This window comes from Macaca thibetana, chromosome 18 (assembly GCF_024542745.1).
Source record: "Macaca thibetana thibetana isolate TM-01 chromosome 18, ASM2454274v1, whole genome shotgun sequence".
Taxonomy (NCBI): Eukaryota; Metazoa; Chordata; class Mammalia; order Primates; family Cercopithecidae; genus Macaca; species Macaca thibetana.
In genome coordinates this window covers 45,573,741-45,585,953 of record NC_065595.1, presented here as the reverse complement: position 1 = coordinate 45,585,953, position 12,213 = coordinate 45,573,741, and the positions used below count along the sequence as shown (strand labels likewise).

General features: G+C 44.0%; 1 protein-coding gene across 4 annotated transcripts in view; it reads left to right on the top strand.

The window, feature by feature from the left end:
- Positions 1 to 7,999, top strand: part of MAPRE2 (microtubule associated protein RP/EB family member 2) — a 165,653-nt gene extending 157,654 nt beyond the window's left edge. For all 4 annotated transcript variants that reach the window (XM_050767299.1, XM_050767298.1, XM_050767297.1 and 1 more), the window contains one exon: positions 4,838 to 7,999. In XM_050767299.1, coding sequence (XP_050623256.1) covers positions 4,838 to 4,912 — 75 coding nt within the window. In that variant the 3' untranslated portion in view covers positions 4,913 to 7,999. The remainder of the gene's footprint in view (positions 1 to 4,837) is intronic.
- Positions 8,000 to 12,213: the final 4,214 nt, after the last annotated feature.

Sequence of the window (12,213 nt, the reverse complement as noted above, 5' to 3'; positions counted from 1 at the left end):
AGCATTTTCATTTCTCCCTGAGAATATGGAATCTGGTTTCTCTGGAACCACCCAGAAGCATATAGCCAGTCCTACTCTGGGGGAGTGTGCCTTCCTAAAGCTGTACCCTCGCCTACCTTCCCCTATGTCTATGGTCTGTAAAAGCATCAGGTTTGAAAAGAATGTGCTTAGTGGTTATGATGCCACCATACAGCACTGCCCCCATCTCTGGGAATCCTGCTTTTGCCTCACTGTGCTTTCCCCTGACATTGTGTCCTGTTTTCTGGCCAGCCCCACACTTGGGTGATGGATAGATTTGCACCCATGTGCAGGGATGATGTGCATGGATGATGGGCCTGGCGTCTGGCAGGAAGTGCCAGCACTTTGTTCATGATGCTGTTGGTACAGCTGTGTGTACAGAACTGAGATGGCACAGATGCCTGGTTGTCTGCCTTTCCCAGAGCCCTCCTGCAGATAGAAGGCCAGGTTGTAGCACGTGCTGTTCAGCTGAACATAGATGGACATGCTTTGCTTTGACATCTGAGGTAGGAGGATTTGCTGGGGAGATCTCTTCCCCTGAGTGATTACTTAACACTTTTATTTAGTGATGATTGGCCTCTGATTCTTATATTTAAGCCATCCCAGAATATGATGTGTGGAAGATGTAAAAATCCAGGTGGGAGTTTTGAGTAGAAAATAACAGAGGTGGTTGAATTCCCAGTTGTAGAAACCTAATGGAAGTTTCCAGAGCAGATACTTATTCTCATTATGTTTTCCCCTGATACTTAGCTTGGAGCCACAGGAGTCTGGGCTGAGGCATTGGCTACCTGCTCCCTGTGGATTCTGTCAGCTGAAGGGCACCAGCTTATGAACAGTGACTTGTTTCCTGCAGGGACAGGCTGTGCTTTTGTCACTGGAGGTCCTCTTGTCACTGGGCTAAGTGTTGGCTATAGAAAAGACCCAACCCCACCTCAGAGGAGCTCCCAGTCCCAGTAAGGGTGACAGACAGGGACATGACTAACTGGAATATGTGTCAGATGATGACAAATGTGATCATGGAGACATAAATAAACTTGCGTGGGGAGCAGATAAAAGCTGCCTGGAGGACCACACAGAGACTTCACAGCAAAGTTGGCATTTGTGTTGGATGTTACAGGGCGACTGGGAACATCAACAGCTATAGAGCTAAGGTAGGGAGAAACTGCATGAGCAAAGCAGAGGAGACAGCCCAGCAGCCACAGCTGGCATAGTGGCAGGAGACGGCTGCAGGGTGGTGCCTCCCACAGCTAGGAAGCCAGGAGCCATTGGAGCTTCCTGATGGGCCTTCCTCTCTCCTTTGCCCCCATTTTCCTCCCACAGTGGCCAAGAGCCTTCTTCAATACCGTCTTCCAGTTTGCCTCTCTATCTAATGATTATAAGGAAACTAAAGAACGATAGTCTTCTTACAGTCACTCACAGCTAAACGGAAAGATGTGAATAGATCGATGCGCACATAGTAGAATTATTAAGTGATGCTCTGGTGCATTAGTCTTATATTTGGTATAGGTTTTGCCTGGCCTCCTACTTAGACATGGGTTTAAGTTCTTCATTCTTGTATGAGGCATAGAAAAAGATTGTTTTTTCCCGTGAGCCTGCAGTAGCATTGTGTGGGCTGTGAGCTCTCAGCTGTGATTTGTAACACCTCAGAATTACAGATGTGTTCTGCCAGACTCTCAGACTGCCTTAACTTGCACGCCAAGCATGAGCAATCCATTGATAAATTGGGAGCTTTGCTGATATTTCCCAGTGAGAGCTGTCTGGGGTCCACAGTTCCTGCAGATGCATGACATCACAGAGGGGTCCTGTGACTGAGACTTAAGCTGGGTTTGCATGAGGAGCAGCTGCCCTGGGCATCTGGAAGCCTCAGAGCCATAGACAAGGCCAGCAAAACTGCCGTCTTGTTAGATGTGTTTGGAAAGGAGGCCTAGCCTAGTGGCTTCCTGGCCCTCTAGTTTGTTACGGGCTCAATGATTACTTGAATCTAGGTCTTTCAACTTTAACTCCATTAGCCCACAATAAACTCCTGGTTGTGACGTGAGCAAACGAGAATTTCTGCAAAATGTAAAACAGATCCTCATTTCTGAAATCTTTTCAGCAGTCTAACATGCACAGAAACAATTATATAAAGAAAAGCATACTTGAGACCAACTGAAGTTTGAGCAATACAATATGGAAGACACCACACTCACGCTCAAGAGTTAGGATGCCGAATAAAACAGCATACCTCACCGCGGGGGGCTCAGAGCCTGGCTGGAGAGACAGATGTGTAACCAGCCACCCAGCAGGAACACGCAGGACTGTGGTGCGCCCTCCCACCGAAGCAGAAACCGAGGATAGGAAGCTTGGGGAGGGAAGCCATTAACTCGGGGGTGCAGGCAGCGAGAGAGGCTTCAGGGAGGAGTGACTTTCTCGTAATGTAGAGGAGTATGTGGCAGGACAGACAGCTGGGAGTTCCCAGCCCACCATTCCTGTCAAACTCCCGTGAATGTTAGTTTCATTCTTCTCCCCTGGATGAGAGGAGAGCACTGGCTTAGGAAGGCCAGTCACTGTCTCTTGTCCTGCGCTGGTCCAGGAAGAAGTTCTCTCCTGCTCCCCTGAGCGTGTACGGCCACGCTGTCAGTGAGGCACTGACTCTGAGCTGAGAGGACCCGCCTCACATGTGCCAGGCAGAGGGCAAAGCACTGTGCAGAGGAAGCGCCAAGAGCACAGCTGCTGTGATGCCTAGCGGTCTGGGGTCGATCCAGCAGAAGGGGAGTAAAGAGGGGATCAGGGCTCTGAGATCTCCCCGAGGTCAAAGAGCACCTGCAATTAAAGAATTCAGGAGTGCAAGGGTCAGGAAGACACATGATGTGATCAGAGAGAGCAAGAGGTTGGGCCTAACATTGCAGAGGTGGAGGCAGTTCTAGGTGGTGAACACAGGGTGGCCATGGGGTAGGGAGAGCTCACATTTGCTGAGTAAGGGGCCTGTCGGCACAGTAAGAGACAATGCCAGATTTTATCCCAAGTTTTCAACACAATGTCACTGTCTACTGTTGGTTGTCACAGAAACGGTTACTTTTTTAAAAAATTACTTGCACTTCTAGAATATATTCCAGAGTTTTCCCACTAAGAAATAATAACCACAGCTCACATTTCTGTTTACCATGTGCCAAACACTCTTCTAGGCACTTTACCTATTTTAACTCATTAACTCCTCTATTGGATTCGAGGAGTCCTTTGATTCATTGATTAATGAAATGCATTGAAAATGCTCCTACATGGATACTCTTATCCCCAACTTTACAGATGAGGAAACTGGGCCCAGAGCAGTTAAGTTCTAGGCCCAAACCCACACAGCCTGTAAATAACAGAGCTGGGATGTGAACTTGAGTCCATGTTGTAACCTTAACATTCTACTTACTGGCTCTCAGAAAATAAGTGGCTTATGACCTTGGCTGATAGTCCGATAGTCTCAGTCATTCATTCTTGAATCCACTGCGATTTGTTCCTCTCAACACAACATGGATTGAGTCTTACATAAGAAAGAAGTGGCACCAAGAATCCTATCCCTGACTTCAGTAACCTCAGCATCCAGTGGATAGGGCCAAAAGGGTCAAGACAAGATTCCAAATCAGTGTCATAGCAGAGGAAGAAAAGAAATGCTGCAGGAGAAGAGAGAAGCGCTGATCTGGAGAGATGATCATGCCATATTTGAATTGGCTAAAGATGGGTTTGTCCTAAGCTCCAGGGAAGAGGGGCCCGACAGACAGGGAAGGGCTTGGGCAGTTCAGTGCTCAGGAGTCAGCATGCCAGGTGTGGGAGGCGTGTGCACTTCTGTATGTCCCAGCACATGCTCCAGACTGCATCACAGAAGCTGTGTGCCCTTACTGAGGGAACAAGGAGCTCCTCTGATTAGCCATGCTCCGTCAGCTTGGGTGAAAAACAGCAAATATTTTGTGTGAGTTCAGAAAATGAATGAATGTACAGATATGGCTGACTGAGGCCAGCGCTCCCTGGAGTTGGTGTTCATGACGTGCTTCACTGGGTTAGGCAGAGGAATAAATAGGGCTGTTTATTTCTAAACAGTGGGAAGAGCAACTCACCTATCTGATTCTCAGTTAAGTCAAAAGGGCCCCAAGCAGTCTTAGTAGACGTCCCAAAGTCCTTGAGCTAAAGCTCCTGAGCTCCCTCGTTGGGAGGGGCCTCCTTGCCTGGGGCAACCCATGAAATGTGCCTGCTGTCCTTTCCTTAGCCTGGGAGCCTCTAACACTGCTGCTGTAGTGTCTAAGCCTACATCAGGTTAGTAACACAACAAAGGGTCTCCTTCAGGCAGACACTACGGAGCAGGAAGAATGACAGCGAGGGAGGGACTAGGAAATGGAGCAAAAGCCCACATCCCTATCCATTAGTGAGGAGCGACACCCCACCCCCAACATACCACAGAGGCCAGGGGTGCTGCTTTTATATTACAGCAGCTTAACTCATGGTTGTCATGATGCTCTAGGGTCACTGTTTGGTTTACTCTTTTACAAAGGTTAGGAAAGTATGCCATGTATTCTATGAAGATTTCCTTTGGAAACAAAATAGTTGGGTGCCTAAAGCCTGATGACTGTGCTTTCTAGAATGATCTGTTTTTTGATCACATGGAGAAGCTAAGGCGTCCCTGCACATGTATCGGCCACCAGAAGCTGGGAGACATTTGCATGGCGAGTTGTGTCTGACTAAGCCTGGTGCCCTCCACAGCCTTGAGACGCCATGCTGGCAGTGGCAGTGGGCTGGGACGCTGCAGGGCCCCATTCCCAGTCAATTATCTCAGCTGACACTTCTCCCTTGCCCACAGGAGGGCCACACAGAAGAGCCGGAAGCAGAGGAGCAAGCCCATGAACAGCAGCCCCCACAGCAGGAAGAGTACTGACCCGCCCCGGCTGCTCTTGACACTTCCATTGTGCGTGGGAACGTTTCTTCTGGAGAATTGGAACATGTGTGGCCCCAAGCTCAACAGAAACCAGTTGTTCCCAATCTGCCGTTACCATCAACGCACTGTTGCATATGCCAGCCACTGCGCTTGGTTCCCATTTTCTTTGCCAAGGTGTATTAGCGGACGGCCCTCTGGCCGCCTACCCGAGAGATCATAGGGTCACATACATCCAACTTCACCACTTGGCTGCTTGAGATTGGTTCTGCTCTTTTCTTATTTCTTTCCAGAACAACTCTTTCCCACCCCAACACCACTGCCACCACCCCTCTTTTTATCCTGGTGTGAAACAATGGTAATTTGATATATGGTATTTATATTGGCATTTTTCAACCCAGTGTCACTAGATGTCACACACATTTGTGGTGCTTTGATGTTTGCAAGTCTAACCTCTGAACATAAATTTGGTCAAATGATTGGAACAAAGGGAAACAGATACTTGATATGAAAGCCATAATGACGGTGACTTGTGTCATGGGGGAAAACATAAGGTCACTTTCTCCCTCTACTCACAATACTAAAGGGAAAAAATGGATTCAAAGCTAGGATTTCAGGGCCCAGCAGTGTTCCTCCATCAGCATGTTAGACAACTACACAGTATGTTGTTAGTTTTGAAAGACATTCACTCAAGGAAAACACCATCTCAACTTTGCCCTGTCACCATGTCCTTTGCCCCCCATGTAGCCCATTTCCCAGGTTATGCTGTTTTGTTTCTCAGGGTCCTCTTTGGTGGGCAGCCACTCTCCCCGAGATGTTGCCATTAGATTTCTGCAGTCCAAAGAGGGTCTGGTTAGGTACAGGTCTTCCTGCCTCATTCCTCTTCCTCTTTGTGTAGGTTTCAGCCACAAAACTGTCATTCACTCTAGGGGATCCCTGCTAAAGGATAACTTCAGGTGTGCAGCCCTGAGCTCCAAGGCCCTGCACCATGCCACACACGTGCTGTAAGGCTAGAAGTGAAGACCTTATTAATAGGAGCATAATTGCAAGGGAGGATCATGGTTCTGCAGTCTGGAGTAGACACTGGAATAACAGCACAGAAAAATCTATGACTCCAGTATCTTCTAGAATAAAGAATTTTCCCTCTTTAACACAAGGGCCCTTCTTGTCATTGACCTTAGCTAAACCATGGCAATTCATAAATAGAGGAAACATTAATGAATTAAAAGCATTCCTTATTTTTTTAACTAATATTTGCACATTTTCTTAGTCTCTTTCCAAGTCTTTGCCTCTTTTCTTTCTTTATTTTTATTTTTTCCTTTGACAGATGGTATCCCTTCCTGGATCATTCATTTCACCTTGGTTTCTAACTTTAGGTTTACTTTCACTTGTTATTTGACTTAGCAGGTGCAACAAAAACAAGAAACAAATGTGCCCACCCCACTTTCCGCTTAACTGAAAAGCTTAAAATAAATTTCTGAATTATGTATCCTGAAGCTTTGAAATTTCTTAATTGATGAAATATGAACTCTAAATTCTAGCATTGAAGCTTTTCACCAAAAGAAGTCTCTCCAAAATAAATCTTTTACAGCAAAGTGATATTTATTGAGTTATATGGAAAAGATGGCTTGTATTTTTGAGATTACAACACACTGTGCAGACTTGGACAGATGTTCCGTGGTGTTTGGTTTCCCTTTCTTCTCTCTCCTGCTCACTCTGCATTATAGCAGCAGCTTATTTCTCTAAGGCTGGACAGCCTGGCTCTCGGCAGTGACGTCCTCCCACACCTGGTCACAAGTAGTAGTGGCATGTGCTATACACAGCATCATGCTTAACAGCGTGTTGCCCTTCTGAGCCTGTTGTACTCACTGATCTCTTTAAAAAAAAAATAGCTCTTGTAAAAGGTCACAATAACTCTATGCAGCTGATACTGCAGTGGTTCCTAGGCCATTCTTCATCTGCTCTGGACATCTCAGTCATACCCAGTGCTCGGTGGATCATGACCAAACCCCTGTCATGTGGATGCGTGTGAATGGGTAGCAGGGAGTCAGGATCCTGCTTTCTCCAGCAGCCCCTTACTGCTGTATAGCTTGCATAAGCCTCCCTGGTGACTCTTGCAGGAACCACTCCATTGTCCTCCAGCTCCCCAGCCTTCTCAGTTATCAACATGCTGGCCAGATCTCTTAGCCTGCAAAGAGAACTTTCCCCAGTCACTATAGTCCATTCTCCTTCCCAAGGCTTGGGGCAGACCATTCGTTTATTTACAGAAGAGCTATACAGTCTTCTTTCTGGCCCCATCTTAAACGTCTTCTGCCGTGCTGCATCCCAGATGATGTCTCAGATGCTTTGGGGAATCTTTAACAGCTGAATTTGAGTCGGTCTTCTTAGGCTGCACCTCCAGCCTCTGCGCAGACCCCCACTCATTTCCCATGGATGGTGGGACCCCATCATTCTCTCATCTCGGCGTTCAGGGCATGCTTTCCTTGGCGGCCCCTGGTCACATGTCATCAGTCTGGGCGGGAAGTGTCCCTGGGTGCGTGCTCCACTTCTCCCTCTCAGGAAGCCCAGTTTCATCCTTAGTCCCCTCTCATGCCCACTGTCGGCTGGTTGTAGCACTTCCACTGCTGCTGTCAGATAGGAAGTGATCGAAGCAGGGGGCAAAGAGAAAGTCCATGTTTGTTCTAAGCAGAAAAGCAGGAAAAAAAAAAAAAAAAGAAAAACACCTGTTGACCTGAGAGAAGTAAATTCCAGAAGGGAACCAAGAACTCTTCCCTTCCCTGGTGAGTATTTCCATTATTCCGTTAAGGTTTAATATGCATTCAGATTACTTTTACTAAATAGTACACCATAAAGCTTTTGTTATATATTAAATGTAAACTGAAAGGAATGTAAACATATGTATTGTTAATTATAAATATAGATAAGTAATGACATAATAGATGAAAAAGTCTTATTCAGATGTATCACATTCATTTTACATTACCCACCTATTGTCGCATGGTAGAATAGTTTTTTGTCTCTGAATATGTGAATAACTTGACTTGCATTGATCTTTTTACATATTTAATAAAAAAAAAGTATATGTTAAAATCTGCCTGGAGTTACAGATTCTTACATTTTTATGCTGAAGATTCCCTTCTCAGTCAGCATGCGAATAGCAATAGATTTGTGTGGATTTACACATCTACCCACATTTTATTATGATTTACACGGGGAGGTGTCTTTGTTCTTATTGATGGCAAATGTTGTTAACAGGAGTCACAGACTCATATTTGATCTCAAATGTAGCAGCTATAATACCTTACAAAAAAGAAAACATTCCCTTGGGAAACATCCCCCATGCAAGCAAACAGAATCGTAGGTCTTGCAGGTCCGGCCTGCTCCATCTGGACGAGACAGTGCTGGGCAAATAGAAAACTGAGAGAGAAGCAGGCAGGTGTGCCTAAGTACAGCTTTGTGGCAGAATGACCTGCTTGACAAAAGCCCTTTGAGTAAGTGTTTGTTGACGTTAAACGGCAATGATTTATCGACATGAGCTATAATCATAATAACAATTTCACAGATACAGGAAGAGGTGAAAAGAGAAATGTATTTCAACTGGCCCAGTCATCACCTGTGGAGACTGCAGAGCAGGTCACAGTGGGATGCAGACGTTACCCTGGAGCCTGCAGGTTACTGGACTTCAGCTAATACCCTTTTCACCCTGAAGGGTGCCAGCCTTCCCTACGCTGCTTCCAAGCACCACCTAGAGGCCAGTTTGGTTTCTCTAATGTCCTTTGGCCACTATTTTCCAGTCGCTTGCCTTTAGGCACATTTCTATTAAAGTAAGTGGGAAAATAACAGAAGGCAAAGATGTTACCCCTCTTCTCCATCTACATTCATTTCCTCCCAAGGTACACTTGTGACAGAAGTTTGTGAGCCATGACCTGGGTTTGAAATCTCATGCTCCAAGTACACGTGTGTTTCCCGTTTAATCCACCAACTCTGGGGTTTTAAACACTTGATCTTATACCTAGACATTTGTGCACAGACAAAAATACATGTGATTCAGCTTAAAAAATATACACTGGTGGACTCTAGTAAATCTGTCACTGATGGTTCAAAGGTGGTGAAATAATATGCTTGTTCTGCGTTATTAAATCTGACATCATCTCTGAAAATTTGTTGCTTCTGGTACTATGAGTAGGCTCAAGTTCAGAGACACCCCTTCCCAAAAAAAGTTAATGGAATTCCACTGAATTTGAGTTATAAAATGCCAGTTCTCTAAAACACAGACAGACAACTTAGTTTCTGACTTTATTTTTAACTGCTAGAACACAACTATGATCATTAATTAAGGCTACTATCACTCGTAATAACTTTTACTGACCCAGTTTCTCAGCACTGAGGCAATGTTGCCAAACAGCACAAATGATGGATAAAAACATCCCTGGATGTCTAATAGCTCCTGTCTTGCTGAACTAGGAACTCATAAAAGATGTTTTCCACTCATTAGAGGAGTCCTGGCTTTACTTGCCTAAAGAAAAGCAAAGCTAAGGAGAAAATCCATTGATTCCTGGAGGACCCTCACGTGGCACCGGGACTTTGGATCACAAGACTGCCCCATGGGCAGACCCCCCAACTCTGAGCCGGACCCCATGTTTTGTATAGATTAGGAGTACACAGAAGGTGCATTTACTGAGGCTGTGCTTCTGTTTTGGGTTTACAAATGTAATCAAAATGGAAAGCCCAGCTGAAGTTAATTTGTTGGATGCCTTTTTCTCTCAATTCACTGGGAAAAAAATGTTAAACTTTTTAGCTTCCAAGTTTTAATTTCTAAAACAGGTTTCTTGTGGTATTTTGCAACTATTTTATCATCAAACCTGGGAATAAATTGTTTTTAAAGGGTAATGATATATTAATGTACCTTTGAATTTATGATTCTCAGTAGGAAACTAGCCCAAGACCTAAATGTTTTCTTTTCTAGAGAATAAAAAAGTTAAGTACATGTTTCCTTCTGTGTAGCTAACATCCTCATATTTTCACACTATGGTATTTCTTTAGGTCTTGAAGGTTATCCACATAAAATAAAAAAATTTTAAGATATGTTTAGTAAAACGTTTTTGTCAAATCTGAGAGCTTAAATGAAACTTTGGAAATTAAAAAGTAATGAAAAGGTTTCATAAATGTGTTCGGAACTTACTACTATGATGCTGTCTTCTAATCTGATATATTTATTATGCAGATGAAACATGAGCTTCTAATGGAACAGTTTGTCTTCCAGCTTGAACTTTTAGAAAAAGACCACAGAAAACCAGGCCAAATGTTAGTCTCTCATACACTAAGTTATGTCAAGATAGGCTCAGAGGCCATCCTGTCCTGCAAACAAAGACATTGTCCAGTCACCTGAGCTTAAAAGAAAATACAGAGAAGGAAAATGTGAATTTTACCCCAGAACTTTTTTTTTTAGTATTTTACTTTAAGTTCTGGGATACATGTGCAGAACGTGCAGGTTACACAGGTATGCATGTGCCATGGTGGTTTACTGCACCTATCAACTCTTCATCTAGATTTTAAGCCCCACATGCATTAGGTATTTGTCCTAATGCTCTCCCTCCCCTTGACCCCACCCCCCAACAGGCCCCAGTGTGTGTTCCCCTCCGTGTGTCCATGTGTTCTCATTGTTCAGCTCCCACTTTTGAGTGAGAACGTGTGGTTTTTTGTTCCTGCGTTAGTTTGCTGAGGTTGATGGCTTCCAGCTTCATCCATGTCCCCGCAAAAGACATGATCTCATTCTCTTTTATGGCTGCTTAATATTCCATGGTGTGTATGTACCACATTTTCTTTATTCATTTTCATTGATGGGCACGGTTTGATTCCATGTCTTTGCTATCATAAATAGTGCTGCAATAAACATACGTGTGCATGTGTCTTTATAATAGAATGATTATATTCCAATGGGTATATACCAAGTAATGGGATTGTTTGGTCAAATGCTCTTTTTGGTTCTAGATCTCTAAGGAATCACCACACTATCCTGCACAATGGTTGAACTAATTTACACTCCCACCAACAGTGAAAAAGCATTCCTACTTCACAGCCTCGCCAGCATCTGTTGTTCCTTGACTTTTTAATAATCACCATTCTGACTAGCATGAGATGGTATCTCTTTGTGGTTTTGATTTGCATTTCTCTAAGGATCAGTGATGATAAGCTTTTTTTCATGTTTGTTGGCCACGTAAATGTCTTCTTTTGAGAAGTGTCTGTTCATATCCTTTGCCCACTTTTTTTTTTTTTTTTTTTTTCCTGAGATGGAGTTTCGCTCTTGTTGCCCAGGCTGGAGTGCCATGGTGCAATCTCAGCTCACTGCAGCCTCCACCTCCCGGGTTCAGGCGATTCTCCTGCCTCAGCCTCCTAAGTAGCTGGGATTATGGGCACGTGCCACCACACCCAGATAATTTTTTTATTTTTAGTAGAGACAGGATTTTGTCATGTTGGCCAGGCTGTTGTTCTCAAACTCCTGACCTTAGGTGATCCTCCTGCCTCAGCCTCCCAAAGTGCTGGGATTACTTTTTGATGGTTTTTTGTTTTGTTTTTGTAAATTTAAGTTCCTTGTAGATTCAGATATTAGACCTTTGTCAGATGGGTAGATTGCAAAATTTTTCTCCCATTCTGTAGGTTGCCTATTCACTCTGATGCTAGTTTCTTTGCTGTACAGAAACTCTTTAGTTTAATTAGATCCCATTTGTCAATTTTGGCTTTTGTTGCAATTGCTTTTGGTGTTTTTGTCATGAAGTCTTTGCGCATGCTTATGTCCTGAATGGTATTGCTTAGGTTTTCTTCTAGGGTTTTTATGGTTTTGGGTTTTACATTTAGGTCTTTAATCCATCTTGAGTTAATTTTTGTATAAGGTGTAAGGAAGGTGTCCAGTTTCAGTTTTCTGCATATGGCTAGCCAGTTTTCCCAGCACCATTTATTAAATAGGGAATCCTTTCCCCATTGCTTGTTTTTGTCTGGTTTGTCAAAGATAAGATGGTTGTAGGTGTGTGGTGTTTCTGAGGTCTCTGTTCTGTTCCATTGGTTTGTATGTCTGTTTTTTACCCATACCATGCTGTTTTGATTACTGTAACCTTGTAGTATAGTTTGAAGTCAGGTAGTGTGATGCCTCCAGCTTTGTTCTTTTTGGTTAGGATTGTGTTGGCTATACAGGTCTTTTTTGGTTCCATATGAAATTTAAAGTAGTTTTTTCTAATTTTGTGAAGAATGTCAGTGGTAGTTTGATGGGAATAGCATTGAATCTATAAATTACTTTAGCAGTATGGCCA